This window comes from Pseudochaenichthys georgianus, chromosome 1 (genome assembly GCF_902827115.2).
Source record: "Pseudochaenichthys georgianus chromosome 1, fPseGeo1.2, whole genome shotgun sequence".
NCBI lineage: Eukaryota > Metazoa > Chordata > Actinopteri > Perciformes > Channichthyidae > Pseudochaenichthys > Pseudochaenichthys georgianus.
In genome coordinates, this window is record NC_047503.1 from 46,276,540 (window position 1) to 46,295,618 (window position 19,079).

The 19,079-nt window shown below is 44.0% G+C and overlaps 1 protein-coding gene across 1 annotated transcript in view; it reads left to right on the forward strand.

Moving 5' to 3' along the window:
- Positions 1 to 17,872, forward strand: part of LOC117453179 (ligand-dependent corepressor-like) — an 88,190-nt gene extending 70,318 nt beyond the window's left edge. Inside the window, exons 6-8 of the mRNA XM_034092082.1 lie at positions 5,270 to 5,722; positions 10,465 to 10,555; positions 15,959 to 17,872. Coding sequence (XP_033947973.1) covers positions 5,270 to 5,722; positions 10,465 to 10,555; positions 15,959 to 17,096 — 1,682 coding nt within the window. The 3' untranslated portion in view covers positions 17,097 to 17,872. The remainder of the gene's footprint in view (positions 1 to 5,269; positions 5,723 to 10,464; positions 10,556 to 15,958) is intronic.
- Positions 17,873 to 19,079: the final 1,207 nt, after the last annotated feature.

The following is a 19,079-nucleotide window of genomic DNA, read 5'->3' on the forward strand; positions in this document are numbered from 1 at the left end:
TCAAAATGTTGCCGTGTGATTAGAGCCCATTTCGAGCAAGCGAACTCCCTCCTGTGTGAGTGTTGCGCAGATAGCACATCGTGTATCCAGTAAAAGTATTTGTTGAATAAGCTAAATGTTATTGGGGTCTTTGACGCCACACAAAAGTCACGCGTACAGTTTGTTTTACACTTGAAAGGGCCCATGTCATGCTTTTCCAGTTGTCACCCGTCCCCTTGTTGTTATGAAGGTCTTTCTGCATGTGAACGGTGCTGAGTCACAGACCCTCAAAGTGCACCCTGTAGCGAGTAAAGCTCTAACGCAGAGAAGACCTGTCTGCTGCCCCAGAACGCCTCGTTGGACATTTCTCTTCTTCCATTCTTTGCTTCCTGGTTCTGTGACGTGTGAACTCCCAGATCAACAACAAATGACCGGGTTGGCCCAAATGGACCAATCCGCGGAGCCCCTCACACACCAGGACCCCTTGGCTAACTAACAGGGAGTCCCATTGACTTGCATAGCTCCCTGAACGCTGGTAATAGACGAGTTGGGATGGCGGAGAAACGCTCTCCTCAGACCCATTGACTCACAGCGTTATAAACCTTTTTCTTTCTCAATATCAAGCCACACTTATTGTTTTTACTTCGGCTGTGAGTGTGTATGTGCTCAGGATGAGTTTCGCTTGTTCTCGCTGTATCGCCGACCCGGAAACCTGTCCGCTCCTCGCAGCAACGAGCCTCGCAACGTCCCGACCAATCGGAGCACACTGGGCTCACAGGGAGGGGGGGGGGGGGGGCAGGAGCTCCAACAAGCCGTGTAGGACAGAGAGTGAATACACAGACTACACAGAGATGCTGTGAGAAACCAATGCGAGTTTGGAAAATTGCACAATTTAAATGTATTCTAGCCGACCTCAACGATGGAAATAGGATCAGTAGAAATGGCCATGACACGGGACATTTAAGCTCCTTCATTGCCATGTCAACAAGATACTTTCAGTGTTAGGGAAAACACTCTGCCATGTTTAGGTGAAGAAGTCAACGAACATTAATGAGGGATTAAGAAATTAATCACAAACAACATCTGGCAACAACACCTACGTACACACCTCGGTGAGGAAACAGAAGCACAGTAACGGAAACCAAAGCTTATACCACACACTGGAATAATACAACCGCTTTGGTTGCTAATGGATTTTGTTAAACATTACACATGGTTTGTAGTGTTTTCCTAGTCATTGTAGCGGACTGCTTAGCAAGTCTGACATAAAACAGGAAACTGTCATAAGGTACAATATATTTGTATTCATAAACATTTGACATGAGCCTTCAAACTTGAAAAAAAAATAATATTATTTTAAAGATCCCCTATTATACTGTTTTTCATCAATATTTCACAGGTCTCAGATATATCCAGAGCCTGTCTCTGATTGGCTGAAACACGAAACAGATGATTGCAGCATTACCCATAATCCCCTCTGTTTCAGCCCTGTTTCCAAAGTGCTGATTCTCAGTCTGTTACTTTAGATGAAAATCAGGAGCCCCTCCCCACGCCCCTCTGAGAGACATTTGGTTACAAAGAACTCAATGGAGCTCTAGAGGAGATTCAGGTGATAAGGGGGGGGGGGGTTACCTTGTTGCTGATTGGCTAATGGCTACACAAGACAACACATCGTTATGACATCATCAAGTGGCCAAAATCTGATCAGCTCATTTTCAGACAGGTTTTTATAGAAATGGATCAAAAAGAGAGAAAATCTTTGTTCCTGAAACTTTCAGAGTCTCTTTCCACAGAGGGGACACATGTTGATGTAGAAGAGACATGAAGAAGAGGGGACACATGTTGATGTAGAAGAGACATGAAGAAGAGGGGACACGTGTTGATGTAGAAGAGACATGAGGAAGAGGGGACACGTGTTGATGTAGAAGAGACATGAAGAAGAGGGGACACATGTTGATGTAGAAGAGACATGAAGAAGAGGGGACACATGTTGATGTAGAAGAGACATGAAGAAGAGGGGACACATGTTGATGTAGAAGAGACATGAGGAAGAGGGGACACATGTTGATGTAGAAGAGACATGAAGAAGAGGGGACACATGTTGATGTAGAAGAGACATGAAGAAGAGGGGGACACATGTTGATGTAGAAGAGACATGAAGAAGAGGGGACACATGTTGATGTAGAAGAGACATGAAGAAGAGGGGACACATGTTGATGTAGAAGAGACATGGAGAAGAGGGGACACATGTTGATGTAGAAGAGACATGGAGAAGAGGGGACACATGTTGATGTAGAGGAGACATGAAGAAGAGGGGACACATGTTGATGTAGAAGAGACATGAAGAAGAGGGGACACATGTTGATGTAGAGGAGACATGAAGAAGAGGGGACACATGTTGATGTAGAAGAGACATGAAGAAGAGGGGACACATGTTGATGTAGAAGAGACATGAAGAAGAGGGGACACATGTTGATGTAGAAGAGACATGAAGAAGAGGGGACACATGTTGATGTAGAAGAGACATGAGGAAGAGGGGACACATGTTGATGTAGAAGAGACATGAAGAAGAGGGGACACATGTTGATGTAGAAGAGACATGAAGAAGAGGGGACACATGTTGATGTAGAAGAGACATGAAGAAGAGGGGACACATGTTGATGTAGAAGAGACATGAAGAAGAGGGGACACATGTTGATGTAGAAGAGACATGGAGAAGAGGGGACACATGTTGATGTAGAAGAGACATGAAGAAGAGGGGACACATGTAAAGGTGTTGAGGGTTATATGTTGAAGGATATTTTCTTTATCTTATGATTAAAATATCTCTTTGATAGATTGGACTTGTGTCCCCTCGGTTGTCTTCCCGTGTTGGACATGGACGTGTTGAATCATCTGTAAAGCATTTTGTAATAGTTAACAGCACTGTTTGCTTAATATAATGAGCAGCAATGCGAACTCAAACTCAACGTGCGACACACACTGGTTTTATAAATAGAGGCCTGGCGTCGGACGTGTGAAAAATAACATCCATTGTTTTAAAAGTTTGCCTGAATAATTAGTCCCACTTTAAAACACACAAAGTGTCATCTATAATACACGGGTTAGGGATTAAACTAAAGCAGAAAGCAAGCGCGCGAGGATAATAAATAATTTAAAGAGGAATCATCACGAAGTCACCTTTTCGTCTGGAGCCAACACTCGCCAGAGCCTCGGGCTGCCGGCGGCCTCAAGTGCCACAAGTTCACAACAATAAGTACGACGGAGAAGAGTATCTTTCACACATTTACTTAATCTGTTCTTTTAGTTTGAGTTCACGATGTGACGAAATAGCAATCGAGCTGTTAAACCCCTAAAACTTAAACATCGAAATTCAGAAAAACCATCATTTGAAATATATGAAGAAGTAGTGCCGAAAGCAGATTTGAAAACGGCCTTAACGCTGATATTATCGTGCCTTCACCTCGCCCACTGGAGAGGATTAAGTGCGGTCGATAAAGCAGAACGTATATTATGTTTGGATTAATTCAGCATAGCTTAGATTATATTTTGGGGCTAATGTGTTGTGTGGAGGATTTAGGGTTCGACGCATAAGAGAAACCAAATATGCTATATGTGCCGGTTGTAAGTAAGTAAGTAAGTAAAACTTTATTTATATAGCACCCTTCTCAACACGGATGTACAAAGTGCTTTACAGTACAGGACACAGGACACAATTCACAGTACAACTATAACATGTAGAATAAAAGGCATAAAACGGCAGCAGGTAATACATAGGATAAAACATACGACAAAACACCAATAATAAAAAAAGAAAAAAAGAAGACAGCCACTAACTCACCTCCTCCGACGACCCGAAGGCCTGTCGGGAGAGGTGGGTCTTTAACCGCCCCTTAAAAATCTCTATTGAAGCCGAGGTTTTTATTATCTGGGGGAGTTTGTTCCAAAGCCTCGGGGCCGCCGCCTCAAAGGCACGGGCCCCCTTAGTCTTTAGCCTGGTTCGGGGCACCCTTAGGAGGCCTTGCTCAGAGGACCTCAGGGCCCGGGTTGTGATGTGCGGGTGGATCAGGTCATTGATGTAGGCTGGGGCTTGGCCATGGACGGCTCTATATGTGAAGACCAGTACTTTGAATTGGGTTCTGAGATGGACAGGGAGCCAGGGCAGAAAGGATCGGAGTGATGTGGCATGTTTTTTTGTAAACAGTGCCGTCGATGTGTCTGGGACAATGGCAGATTAATGCATTGATCACGAATGAGTGGCGCCGTTTTCCTCAATGGGAATTACCCGACGAGATGAATGGACGAGTGTTGGATGTGTGTGTTGTCGCAGCAGGGGATAATTGGCCGTTTGGTTTCTGTAATTCCGCCCAGACTCTCACCGGTCTCTTGGTAATTGTTGCACTTTGAAATTGTTCTTTTATGTATTATCTTTGTGTCACTGTGCTCGTGTTTTGATACCTCTCAAATGCTCTGACTGATGATAGAATCTAAGCGGAGTACAGCTTGTGTACTTTTATATTTATTCAACGAGTCAAACTGTCTAATTATACAAACCAATAAAAAAAACCTTTAGCGTAAATTAAATGTTAGGTCACTGGGATTTTTCAAACACATCATTTTCTATTCGCCTTTCCATTATAATATTGTTTGGTCATTAATTTAAAATGTCTGGACGTTGCCAAAGAAACACCTTTCACAGTGTCACAGTCCGACACACAAAAAGATGACATGTTCACTGATTATAAAATAGAAAGAAAAAGCAAACACTAATGTGTAAGAAGCTGGACACAAAGTTCTTCTAATTTTAAACCCTTTTACACACAATGAATGAAGCCCAGATCATGGCATGCATGCATGTATCTGGTTTACAATTGAAGACGGCGACAAAGTGCTCGACGTTGGAGTGAAATCGAGAGAGAATCTGGGTACACTTTAGGCGGAAGGTGTGAGAGCTGCAGCTGAAGGATGGCAGGCGCTAATCTCACACATGTGGCGGGCGATAGGCGGGATTAAGAGCTGCTTCTGAGCGATGTTTTGATTATTTCCAGCCCAGCATCAGGATTACTTTTTCCAGGATGAAGCGGGATAAACAAACTGGTGAACGGGAAGCTGACATGTGTGCTGTTGCGAAATGTATATTTCCACATAACTTTTTAATGATATTTTATTTCTATTTCTGAAATATTTTGGACTGTTTCTTTCTAGTGTCTTAATTTCTCTTGTGTACATTGCCTTGTTTTTTATGCGGCTGCAATCTCACCCATCTTCTGTTCGGTTGTTTTCTCCCCAGACCTCCCAAGTTTCTCAGAACCTCACATTCCTCTAGTGGCTCGTGAGATCATGCAGCGAATGATCCGCCAGTTCGCTGCCGAATATACCTCAAAGACGACTCAGGACGCCTCTCCTCCCCTGCCCAACGGCACCATGAAGGACCTGCCGAGAGCGGCGCCTCTGGTGGCGCCCGGCTCCCCTCCATCTTCTGCCTCCTCCTCTTCCTCCTCTCCTTCCCCCACCCCTGGACCTGGTTTCAGCCCGAACTCCGCCGCTGCTGCCGCCTCAGCACCGACATGTATCCAGAGCAGCAACGGCACGGGGACCAGTAACGGGTCGGGAGGAGGGGGGACGGCTGCTGCCTCTGCACAGAACCCCGTCCTCAGCAAGCTTCTCATGGCCGACCAGGACGGCCCGCTCGACCTGTCCGTCAAAAAGAACGAGGATGAGGAACCGGAACCGAGCCAGCCGGGTGAGAGCAACCACACACACATACCTGTTTGTGTGACTCGCGAGGACCACGTGTTGACTTGGATTGATTAGTTTGCAGCATATCCTTATTATGTAACTTCACCCATATACCCATGCATTATTATTTATACAAACATTTTGCAGTAGTATCATGGTACAAGTACACTTCATTATTCTTTGAAGTGTAAAATTATGAAAACATATATATATAAGAATAGAACAGCTAACAAACAGGAAAAGAAAAAAAAAAACATGAAAAATAAACTAAAACATAACTGAATTATAGTCCAAGTTCAAATAAAATGAAACAAATGTTTAAGACTTAATTAAAGAAACCTCACCTTTGTAACATTTAGCAACTTCAATTTGCTATTAAGTTTGCAGAAATACAATTAGTCTGTCCCAAGCTTTATCAGAAGATTTTTTAGATTTTAACATTTTGATTTTGTTAAATGCACATTGACTGCAGTTAGCTATAATTAGCAGACTGCTCTCACAGATTCCCTTTCGACTCACGGAGACTATCATTGAACACATTCAGATCTCTGAACAGCCTCCCGTTTAGGGTTCAGCCTCAGCAGCAGAACACTGAGCTCTGTAATAAAGCTTGTGGCTGAAGTGTAATCAAAGTAACCCAGCAGGGGGTCTGCCTGTCCGTCTCAGAACCGGCTGCAGAGCTGAAGCGACAGCTCGCTGTTTCAACCCTCCGCTCAGTGACAGCTCGACCTCTGTAACACCAGCTTTCTAGCATCTGCTTACAGCAAGCCTCTGGGGCTTCTCCCCAAAAAGATGTAGGCATTTACAAACCGCCATTATCTCTCTCTCTCTCTCTCTCTCTCTCTCTCTCTCTCTCTCTCTCTCTCTCTCTCTCTCTCTCTCTCTCTCTCTCTCTCTCACTCACATACAGGGGCATTCCTTTTAGACAAACTCTGACTCTGATAATCCTCAAAGCTGGATCATATACACACTAGGGATGCCAGCGATTATTCGATTATTCGAATATTCGCTACAGTCTCCATAATCGAATATTATTTTTAAAATCGATTTTATTTATATATATATTTTTTTTTTACGTTTTTTTTTTTCTGGCCTAGTTTCAACCACAATATATATATAAATATATATATGCTAATAATAGTAATAGTATTAATAATTGTAAATGGTCATTGGTCACACCACCAGTTTGTTTTACTGTAAACTTGGAGGAAGCCTGCGTGCAGAGCAGACTGCATTATTCGGTCGAATAATCGATTATTATTCGCCAGGGCTGCCGAATAATCGATTTTGATCATGGTCAGTTTCTGGCAACCCTAATACACACACGCAGTAGATGCACTTTTAGGAAAAATTCAGTTTTTACTTTTAACAATGAATCTAATGTAATGTAAACCCAGAGAGCTCGGACTAATGTTTAACCTTTGCTTTCAGATTTAGTTTGAGGGCATGAGAAATGTAGCGGCAAGTCCAAATCTATTTTCAAACTGTTTTTTATTTCCAAAACCAAACTCCCCGCCTTCCACCAGGTGCGACCATCCTGAGCTGCCTTTATGCGAGACTCGGGTTGACTGTAAAAAGAAAAAGTAACAACAAACAATGACTATGAGATAAGATTATACATCTTTGTTATTACACGGAACCCAAATATTATGCAGCGGAAAACCCAGTTTCCTCCTTCAGAACCAGACTGATATTCACAGTTGTTGCATTAGTTGGATAACTTCGGAAAGTTTATTTGCGATGAACTTCAGTCAATGAAGTCCTTTAGTTTGATTGGTTGAACACATATTGTATCTAACACGGAGCACGACTGTTTCATAATACTTTGTGAGTACGAGCTGCCGTGTACGATCTGGTTCGAGCCGAGGGTACCTGGCCGCATTTCACATCTTAACGCAGAGTTCTTATTCTTCAGGGGATATATCCAGTCTCTGATTGGGTTACGTTACTATGAGAGTGCTCTCATACTTGTCTGATTCTGAAATTGTATATATTATATACAACTCTGCATCTGTAGCCTGTTATTGTCTCATTATACCGCACTGTGGATGAATCAAAGTAAATATATACGTGGTCATGAACACATGTGTCCATCAGACAGAGGCTGCTGTGCCTCCTGTCATCATTAATGGACGTCTCTTTAAGATGACCGCTCAGAGGAGAGGAGTTCTCATATCTCTCACCGCCTGCTGCTTCCCCTCCTCTCTCCTCGGCTCCCCTCCTCTGTCCTCGGTTCCCCTCCTCTCTCCTCGGCTCCCCTCCTCTCTCCTCGGTTCCCCTCCTCAGTCCTCGGTTCCCCTCCTCTCTCCTCGGCTCCCCTCCTCTGTCCTCGGTTCCCCTCCTCTCTCCTCGGCTCCCCCTCTCTCTCGGCTGTTTCCCCTCCTCCGTCTCGGTTCCCCTCCTCTCTCCTCGGCACCCCTCCTCTCTCCTCGGTCCCCTCCTCTCTCCTCGGCTCCCCTCCTCTCTCCTGGACTCCCCCTCCTCTATCAATCCCCTCCTCTCCTCGGCTCCCCTCCTCTCTCCTCGGCTCCCCTAATCTCTCCTCCGGACCTAGCTTCACCTACTCTCCCTCGGCACCCCTCCTCTCTCCTCGGCTCCCCTCCTCTCTCCTCGGCTCCCCTCCTCTCTCCTCGGCTCCCCTCCTCTCTCCTCGGTTCCCCTCCTCTCTCCTCGGCTCCCCTCCTCTCTCCTCGGTTCCCCTCCTCTCTCCTCGGTTCCCCCTCCTCTCTCCTCGGTTCCCCTCCTCTCTCCTCGGTCCCCTCCTCTCTCCTCGGCTTCCCCTCCTCTCTCCTCGGTTCCCCTCCTCAGTCCTCGGCTCCCCTCCTCTCTCCTCGGTTCCCCTCCTCGGTTCCCCTCCTCTCTCCCTCGGTTCCCCTCCTCGGTTCCCCTCCTCTCTCCTCCGCTCCCCTCCTCTCTCCTCCGCTCCCCTCCTCTCTCCTCGGTTCCCCTCCTCTCTCCTCCGCTCCCCTCCTCAGTCCTCCGCTCGCATCTCCTGTGGGCGGGACTAAGTATCGAGGATAGGAGTCGAGGATAGGAGTCGAGGAGGGGAAATTAGAGTATTGAGAAACCTCTAATGTGTAAAACAAGCTTGTTAAAATGTAAGGACCTCAGTACTGTAACTTAGCGTGGTGGTTATCCATGGGCATTCTGTGACTCAAGTGCATTTTGATTAAGATTAATTTTGGAGGTAAGATTCTGTGTATTAAATGAACATAACTATGGTCATATTGATATATGTTTGATTCCTCTGGGCTGTACAGTTCATTTGAATATATTTGTTGTCCGACGAAACAACAAACAGCTAGTGAGATTAGTGCAGCAGTCACGAGTCCTGCCTATAGGCTCACGGGGGGTCAAAAGGTCAACTGCACTTTAGGGATTACAACAGAGAAACACACAGATTGACGACTGAGATGAATTATCAGTATACGTTAGAATTGCTCCGGAAGACTTTGTTTCCCAAATCAGTCTTTTAAAAACGTTTGGATTTTTTGAGGCACAAACCATCAGATAAGAAGGAAACGATTTTAAACGGCGCTCTAGTCGTGAACTAAAAACGTCTGGAAAAACAAAGTCTCACCATTTTCTTATCTTACCGTAGTTTTTACATTTTCAGAGCTTTGCTAATATTCCCTCGACTTCACATCCTCTCACACATCATGATTAATGAGTGTGTGTGTGTGTTGTGACCTGCTTTGCTGACGAACATATTCACGAAGAAACTGAGATTTCACACGCAGCATGTGGCCATATTTCCCAGACTTCCTTGCTTCAGTGAGAGACCACCTGTTCAGAAGCACAACATAGTATCTGGTGCTTTCCTCATTCAGTGGTTTCCATATGCAGACACGGAAGCAAGCAGCTGCAGAAGCTGTTAAAATGAATTAGAGATGTTAATATTGAAAAGAAGTGCAATGGGATCGACTGCATTCTGCCTCATGTATAACTCACACATCACTCATCTCTTTCTTCCTCTGGGTTGTTCCTTCATCTTGACTTAGAAGACGTTTTAAATGGTAAATAAAGAAACTAAGATGGAATTAATTAACATACAGCATAGTTGCCAATATGGTGAACTGCTCAGGTTAGTCGAAGATTGATTGGTACATATTATTCTTATTGTTAGATAACAAGGTATTTCTTCTGTCAGATTATTATGAATGTGATTGAACAGACAAATGTGGATTTTATAGGTTCTTGCCTCTACTTTAAACATAAAGATTTAATCATAAAATTAGATTAAGAACGTTATAATGCCTTTAACAAACAAGTGTCAGATGTATGTCATTCAAATACATACATCTGAAAAAGAGAATGGATTCATTCAAATTAAGTCCAGCCCGACCAGCTCTGATATATTAATGCATCAATAATCATAATCCAGTAATTGAATATATATTTGAAGCTGAAATTAGCCTGTGTCCTTTTGGTACTTATGTATAGTTAGATGTTCTTTATGTTTGCCCTTAAAGTTGGATTTTAAATACTGGACTTGAAGAGTATTTTTACCCCTTTGCTTAAGTATAAGATCAGAATACAGAATCAGAAATCCTTTATTAGTCCCAAGCGGGGACATTTACAGAGTTACAGCAATAGTGGAATAGCAGGTAAATAAAAAAAGAGACATCAAATAATACTTTTCCAGCCCTGGAGAGATGTAGTGACGTGTGCAGTGTGTTCTTTTAAAATGACTGCTTTGATCCGTGCTCAGTTGTGTTAAATCTTTTATTTCCTGTTTCTCTCCAGACGGCGTCCTGGACCTCTCCACCAAAAAGAGCCTCAGCGCAGGCAACCTCAAAACCTTCCCCGGCTTCTCCCCTGAGCCCAGGGTCAAAGGGTAAGATAACAGGATTAGTCAAACCAGCCTCTGCGCCACGGCCATGTTCCTAAAACAACGGCGGAGAGGTCAACGCAGTGACGTCTGTTGTGTTTCTGAGCCACGGAGCACTCGTCAGTCTGAACACTAAACACTGTGTGGAGTTCAGCCCGAGGGAAGACCATGGTACTGTTAGAATTATCATGATCCAAATCTAATTCAGATGCCCAACCGCAGTCAAGCTGCTCCTTTGACAAAGATTGATTTGGATGAAAACCATCAGATGTTATCAGCAGTTATTGTTTGACTCTGTCCGATTAGACGAGCTGTCCTGTGTGTTCATTTAGATATCAGACCGGTCTCTACTTGGGTTCCCAGCGGCTCAATCATTTAGTCATATTTAACCGCCATTAATCTGCTTTTGGTACCGTACGCAATGTTCACGGTGCTACTTTTTGTAATTTAAAAAGACAAAAAAAAAATATTGGTGCTCAATATTCAACGGAAACAATCAAGATTACGCTGACGTTTTTAAATTAAGTATATTTTTAGTTTTAAGTATATTAAGTTCACAGTACTTAAAGGCGACCTTTTATGCTAGATTTGTGTATTTGTATGTAGTGTCTCTACTTTAAAGAGTCCTCTCCTGCTGATGTTCAGGTGTATATCAGTATGTAGTGTCTCTACTTTAAAGAGTCCTCTCCTGCTGATGTTCAGGTGTATATCAGTATGTAGTGTCTCTACTTTAAAGAGTCCTCTCCTGCTGATGTTCAGGTGTATATCAGTATGTAGTGTCTCTACTTTAAAGAGTCCTCTCCTGCTGATGTTCAGGTGTATATCAGTATGTAGTGTCTCTACTTTAAAGAGTCCTCTCCTGCTGATGTCCAGGTGTATATCAGTATGTAGTGTCTTTACTTTAAAGAGTCCTCTCCTGCTGATGTTCAGGTGTATATCAGTATTAAGTGTCTCTACTTTAAAGAGTCCTCTCCTGCTGATGTGCAGGTGTATATCAGTATGTAGTGTCTCTACTTTAAAGAGTCCTCTCCTGCTGATGTTCAGGTGTATATCAGTATGTAGTGTCTATACTTTAAAGAGTCCTCTCCTGCTGATGTTCAGGTGTATATCAGTATGTAGTGTCTCTACTTTAAAGAGTCCTCTCCTGCTGATGTTCAGGTGTATATCAGTATTAAGTGTCTCTACTTTAAAGAGTCCTCTCCTGCTGATGTTCAGGTGTATATCAGTATGTAGTGTCTCTACTTTAAAGAGTCCTCTCCTGCTGATGTGCAGGTGTATATCAGTATGTAGTGTCTCTACTTTAAAGAGTTCTCTCCTGCTGATGTTCAGGATCCAAGGTTCGGAAGATTATACAAATATATTCTCAAACGTCAAGGGTTTCTTGGCTTAATGCGTCACTTTTATGAGAATGAATTGGGCCCCGCCTCCAACGTTTTATCCAGTTCTCTTATACATCTATAGTCCACGCCCAAAACAAGAGTTCAGTATGCGTTCAACCCATCACGAACACACTGGTCTTCTCTTTTCTCCTCCGTGTCAGTGGATCTATTGACAATCCGTAGTGCAATCATGTCTTGATGGATGAGTTCTCTGCCTTGAAGTCATGTTGGCATCGGTAGCCATCATACTCGCATCCTGCATCCAGAGCGAATAAACAATCGACGCTAATCGCGGCTGCCATCTCGAGGAATGCATTTGATCTGTAGGTCAAAGATGGATTAGTAGAGGTTCGATACACAGTCCTGCCCCGAGTGCAGGATTTCTGCGTAGCTGTGGTCGTAGAGGAGGATGTGGGCATAGAAATCCCCCCCCCCCCTTTGTGGGCTCTCTGGTCCAACACCTCCACTTGCTTTCTAAAGTGAGATATGAGAGGTGTTGCATTGAAATGATAGTTAACGCAAGTCCCAACTGGCCGTCACAAGAGTGGTTCTTTCCGGTAAAAACCAGTGTTGCCTAGATACAGAGCTACCAAACAAGGCCAGTGTTTCTCCCTCTAGTTCTTGATTGAAATGAAGAGAAATAAAGTTATCAATAGAGAAAACGCAGCTACAGATGTTCAAGTATGGACCTGGCCTTTAACCAGGAGTTGCATCTGATGTTTCAAGACTGACACTTCAGGTCTTTTGTCTTTTGTTTTGGACTGACCTTCTGTATTTTGGGTACTTGAAAGTGCTCAAATGTCTTGTCCAATGAGGGTTTATTAGCAACAATTAACAGTTTGTAAAAAGGCCTTGTTCAATGTGATTTGATGGCTAAAAAGAATCAGAGTTCAATCGATCAGGCATGAAGTTCTAATATAACTGCAGTAAGGATCATTATAAAAGTGACAGGTTCTGCACGAGTGAAAGAAAGAAGATGGTAAAAATGCAGATTTTTCACTATCAATAATTAATTGTCCTCGGGAATTGGCAATATCCCAGGAAGAAATGAATTCTCCATTTAATGTAGTAGTTTAATGTGTAGAGAAAGCCATACATTCCTTTAAATCAGGGGTGTCGAACTCAATTTCATCGCAGGCCACATTCGCATAAAGGTTGCACTCAAAGGGCCGGTTGTAACTATATAATATATATATAAAAATAATGTATTATATTACATTATTGCCTCTGAATTGGATTATTATCGGATAGGATAATAACTTAGTAATTAACTACGTCTGAAAGGCAGCAGAAGTCCAGGGCAAATAATTGCAAGTCTCTTCAGTGTGCATGTCACAAAACAAGATGCATTGTGGGACATGTTGTTTATGGGCAACCTGCTTCTGTAAAGTGGCATGTAACCGTATAATAAACGTATTATATTCCTTGAAAGCTCTTGCAGGGCCACATAAAATGAAGTCGCGGGCCGGATTTGGCCCCCGGGCCTTGAGTTTGAGACCCCTGCTCTAAATCATAAAAAAGCATCAACAAAAAACGTTTTGTTAATTCACATCCTTGTCAAACTATTTTCCACAGACAAAGGACCCAGCAGGTAAACCTTGGCATTGAGAGATATTTCCACGATAGGCAAACAAGGAACTGCCCCTTAGGCCCCTCAGGACAGGACTGAGTCTACTCCCTCAGGGTGCCCCCCTAAAGGACCCGAGCCTCACCAGGAGTCTCTAATGATGAGGTCATGTAATATTAACTACAGGAGGAGGTGGAGCCTGTACAAAGTTTCCACCCCCACTGACATCAATTCATCTTTGACAGAAAGACAAAATCCCTTAAGACACCAGGTTGCAGTGTGTGTATAACGGCCCGTCCACACAGCAGCGTTAAAAAATCTTCCAACGCTTCTGCCCATTGACTTTGAATGGGGTGACGTCACGTTGCCTCACCTTTCGCCGAACTGCATTGTGGGGAAGCAAAGCGAAGATTTCCAGGATTTCCAGGATTCAAAAGTTGAGCAATGTTCAACGTTTGAAGCTGAGGTGGAAGCGTCAGCCAATCAAATCCTGTTTATGCAGATCTGACAGTACAAGCTCGAGCCAATCAAACCGCGTGCAAGCTGGGAGAGACAGACCGCAGTTCATTTCCTATATTCCTGAACATGGAGGAGAAGTTAGTGCGGGAGCAAATCACCCGGTTCTTTATGACCAGTCGCTAATAACTTACCGGGAGACAAACCGGAGGAACCAGGCATGGAGGGAGGTGGCAGAGACAGTGGGGGAAACTGGTAGGTTTTCGCCTGTTTGGGGATTTTATATCCAGTTTACTTCGTTTTAACATTGCTATTGCTTTGTATGCCGGGGGCGGGGTATTCATGTGATTGGTTGTTGGTCGCGTTGCTCGCAAAAAATCCCCAAGCTTTCAGACACGCCCACCTCCAAAAAAAAATTAACGCGGCTATGTGGACGTACCGTTATAGGTTACTGGTTAATAATGGTCTGGCCATGTTTGCAGACAGACCTCAGACAAAAACTGCATTTTTTTGTTTGTACATTCTTTATTTCTTTATATTTAGAAGCATAACTGATTTCTGTATAATCACATTTTTACCTAGATTTTTTAAGAATTACCGAAAAAGTTCAATCGGATGTCCCATGATGGACTAAATGCTGTTCCATCTACTCCTGGTGAAACGATTATATGTTTTTTAAATATACAATTAAACACATTCAATCTTGGCTGCAGGATAAAATTACCAACACAATGTTTAACCTCAGGCTAAGATTCAAGGCGTGCAATGTGTGCATAGCTGCAGTGTAGTTAGGTCCCCGGCCCCGGCTGTTCCAATAGTGCAAGTAAATAGAATAGAATAGAAGTAGTGCCATAAGAGTCTATATACAAGTGATACATCATTTGTAAGGTGCGTGTTATTTTATTCTTTTATTTTCGCAAATGCGTGTTCCCATTGATTCTCAGTAGCTCTCTGGCGCTGATGCCTGCATGCTCACTGTAACAGAACGCTCTATTAGAGAGTACAGACTCCAAAGCCTCTCGTTAACCCTGTATTGTCTCCATCGAGCCCGAGACCGCCCACTGTGGTAATCCGCCTCAAAGCTCCCACTGAGGACTCCCCACATGGCACAGTTGGTAACTCTGCAGCTCACCAGACTATGTCTCCACTGGAAAGATACCGTTTTTCCCTCGAGTTTCTTCTCCCCCCAGCCAGCCGCTGACTTGACAAGCCATTTCCCGCTATGACAACCCTAAGGGAGCATTTTTTAAAGAGCCTTTCCACTGTTGCTATAGTTACTCAGCAGTAGGAGCATTGGCCGCAGCAGTTTTGAGTCGATGCACTTTTAATGTAAGCGTATGTTTCAACAGCAGACATGGTTCTTCAGAAAGAAAGAAGAAACGCTCGCATATGACTGCTTTTTTAGCAAGATTGCACACTTTGGGCATTTCAAGAAACTCAATTTGAAAGCAAATTATTATCCAAAACAACACAATTAATGTAGATTGTGACTCTTTGAAGATAAAAAATGCCTTCTTAAGGTAGTAGTTGGTAAATTAAAGATGGTATGACAAGAGTGAAACCATATTGCCAATACAAATGAGAAGTATGCTAATATGCATTCCAGGACCTTTTAATTGTGTTTAATGTTTTTACGACACAAACTAATCCCAAAAGTCTAAATTTGACGATGTGTTCAACTCAAAATAGATGCAGTTCAAATCCTCAATTTTCAATTTAGAAAAACCAGTATTTGTTGAGAATCAATGTGTTTTAAAGATAACAACATAATGACTAACATTCTCGCCCTACCTCAATTTGAACTCACTGGAAATTAACTGATGTTTAATAATGATAGGTCTAATATGTGGTAAAAAGGTAATACCTGGACTGGACTTTGATTCAACACATTACAGATGTTCATCTTCATAAAGAAATTGAATATGCATCAAAACCAGGATCTTAGAAATTAGTTTATAACCAGACACCCGACACTATCCCTAAATCGTTCTGTTTTTCTCCATCCAGACGTTCCATTAAAGCGGAACACACGCTGCCAGAGGTGGAGGAGGACGGTTTGCTGCAGAGAAGCTTGCAGGACGGACTGAGGGAGAACTACGCCAACTCCACCTCCTTCAAACCGCCATTGGCCCGCTCGCTGCGTATCAAGGAAGAGCTCCTCAGCCAGAAGCACCGCCTCCTGAGCCAGCCTGCTGCCCTCTCATTGGCTAATCTAGAGTCAGCAGGCTTGCTCAATCATGCGCAGTCCCTCGCCTTGCTTGGCCAGAAGGGCTCTTCCTCTTTCTGGGGAAGCAAGGCCCACCTCGAAAGCCTGATGAAGCTAAAGCAGGCCAGTGGAGCTTTGAACGGGGCCCTCAGCGACCTCAAAGACCTGCCTACGTTCCTGGAGAATCACCACAACCACCACGGAGCCTTCTCCTACAAGAGTTCCCACCACCACAATCATGTCTCCAAAGCCCAACACCACCACAACGAGGGGAAGAGGGACCAGGGCCACTCGCCCCCTGTCGACCTAAAGATCCCACAAGTTCGGGGCATGGATCTCTCCTGGGACCCCCATGGCAATGAGCTGTACGGATATGGCGCCATGGGGATTGGGGGAGGATGTCATGGTGAAAACAGCCTGAACCGGAAGCTGAGAGCCATCCTACCCAAGCAGAACCGCCGGGGAGGAAGTCTTGGAAGCCTCCTGGATGGCGCTGCCGACTACTGGAGCTCCGACTTGGACCACTCCAGTTCTGGGCCGGCGTACTCCATCTCTGACGCAGAAGGGGACCCCAACTCCAAGCAGCCGAGGAAGAAGAGGGGCCGTTATCGCCAGTACAACACGGACATCCTGGAGGAGGCCATCACCCAAGTGATGACCGGGAAGATGAGCGTGTCCAAGGCTCAGAACATGTACGGGATCCCGCACAGCACCCTGGAGTACAAGGTGAAGGAGCGCCTGGGCACCTTGAAGAACCCCCCAAAGAAGAAGCTCAAGCTGATGATGAAGGTGGAAGCAGGGGGCCGGGATTTCCCTCTCGGAGAGTCGGAGAACAGGCTCAACGCGACGCCGCGAGACGACGGGCCGCCGCTGGCTGCGGCTGAGCTCCAGGACAATGTAAAGGAAGAGATTGAAGACGATTTCAAACCGATCGACTAAACGACATACACATGTAAACCTCAGTCACATGACAAAAGTAATTTGAAAATGGACGGGGCTTTATTTGTGCCAACTTACTTTGCAGTATCTGGGTGAGCACAAAGGCAGGGAGGATTCTTAAAAACGAGATAAACAACTAATCGGATGGTTTTTAACAAGCGTGGTTTAAGCAATGCCGTATTAGCATTTGTTTAGCTTTTATATCCAGGGGCAAAGACACACATCAAATGACAATTAATGAAATTTCCATAAGCATGCTGATAATCCCCAGCCCAAAAACCCTTCCCCCTTTTTCTGAACTCGATAGACTGAACCGACGCTGCTTAAAGGTGCAGTTCGGGCTTTGGAACATTCCAATTGGGGAAAATAATGAGGTTGAAAGCTCCATGGACACATAAGTCCCTTTATTGCTCCCCTCTCTTATGGAGTACTATCTGAAATTGGTAAGTGAACAGTCTATTACCTTTGAAGCCAACTGTAAAGTGTAATCATACCATTGATATTCCTCGCCAGGGTTGTGAATCAAAACCCATCCTCTTATTGCCAGGTAGCCATGACGCTTTAACTGCAAATCTTTTCTTTCCTCCATAAGATGTTCTGCTAATCTCCGTGCGGACGACAGCAACATTAACCCGTCCTTTTTGAATGAGAAAAGACACAAAAGTCATTCAGGGATGCATGTTTGTGAGTTTCGTGGACACTACTGACTTCTATAATCAACTTTTTTCCTTTATCTATATCTTTTCATTTGCTTTCTTTTGCACTACACTTTTGGTCTGGCGCTTACAGACCAGGTTACCTCGGCATTGTTGCCCTCGCATCATGCACTTATTTTGGTCTGTCTCCGAAGCCCAGTCGCAAACTCATAATGGGTCAGTGGTGCACATCGCCTGCGTACGCTGATCCATAATCAGATCCCAGGGAGCTCGGAAACCCTCTTTTTTTTGCCAAGAGACGAGTTGAGGGGTAAACTGATTATGGATCAGCCTTTTGAAGGCGGATTGCTACCTCATGAACCTCCATCAGTGGCTCACTGCTGATCCTGGAACGCTGGAGCCGCCTTCAGGTTGCCCTACAAACGGTGACCGAAGGGAGCTCGTCCCTCGCATGGAGACCTTTATTGGATGAAGGCCTTTTAGGATCAGAATGTGAAACCCTGCTGCTATCAACTTGAGTATCTAGCTCCTATACAAGGCTTTAGCCAGTCTAAGCTACTGAGTTTTAGCTAGTCTTAGCCAACAACAATACATTGCTGATGTTTTTTCCTTTTCTAATGAAACTGCTGATGAGTTTCAGACGTTTATTTCCCTCAAACCTCAGACAGTTTTAACGGCAGTTAACTACAACAATGTGCTTTTATTGAGGGGTGTTTAGGGATGATGGGTGGGCAATATGCAGTGGGGAGGGGTAGTTAATAGAAGCCAGGGAAAGGAAGATTTAATATATTATAAATTATTATGACTGATGATGTTAACGCCAATCCGTGATTTCTTTTCTCCTCGTTGTAACTCAGGGTAACTGAGACAGATAATGTGGGTTTCAAATATGGTCATTTCCTGTTGGACCTATAGCAGACAAACAGGAGGACAAGACACGCCCCTCACTAATGCTTTGTCTTGTGGGAGGGGCCATGTGATTAAATATGGCAGAGCCATAGCAGATAGACCTGCAAATTAATCATGACAAAGAACAGAAAACTGATGTTGGGTTTTGGGGAGCGAAATGTCTAGCAGTAAACTTCTAAAATAGCACTTTTCAAAAGTAAGCGAACTCAAGAGAGAAAGAAAGCTGTTTGAGGTTATGCACGTAGTGTAGCTCTTCTCTGGGGGATATAGGGCCGGGAGCGATCAGAGGGCAGAGATGGAAGAAAAAAGCTTTAGTGTGAAGACTTTCAGAAAGCTGCAGCTTGGACCCAAACTTCTCTTTTGTTTTCCTCTCGATTACCTCCATGATTAAAAAAAAAAAAAAAAGATAAAAAAATGG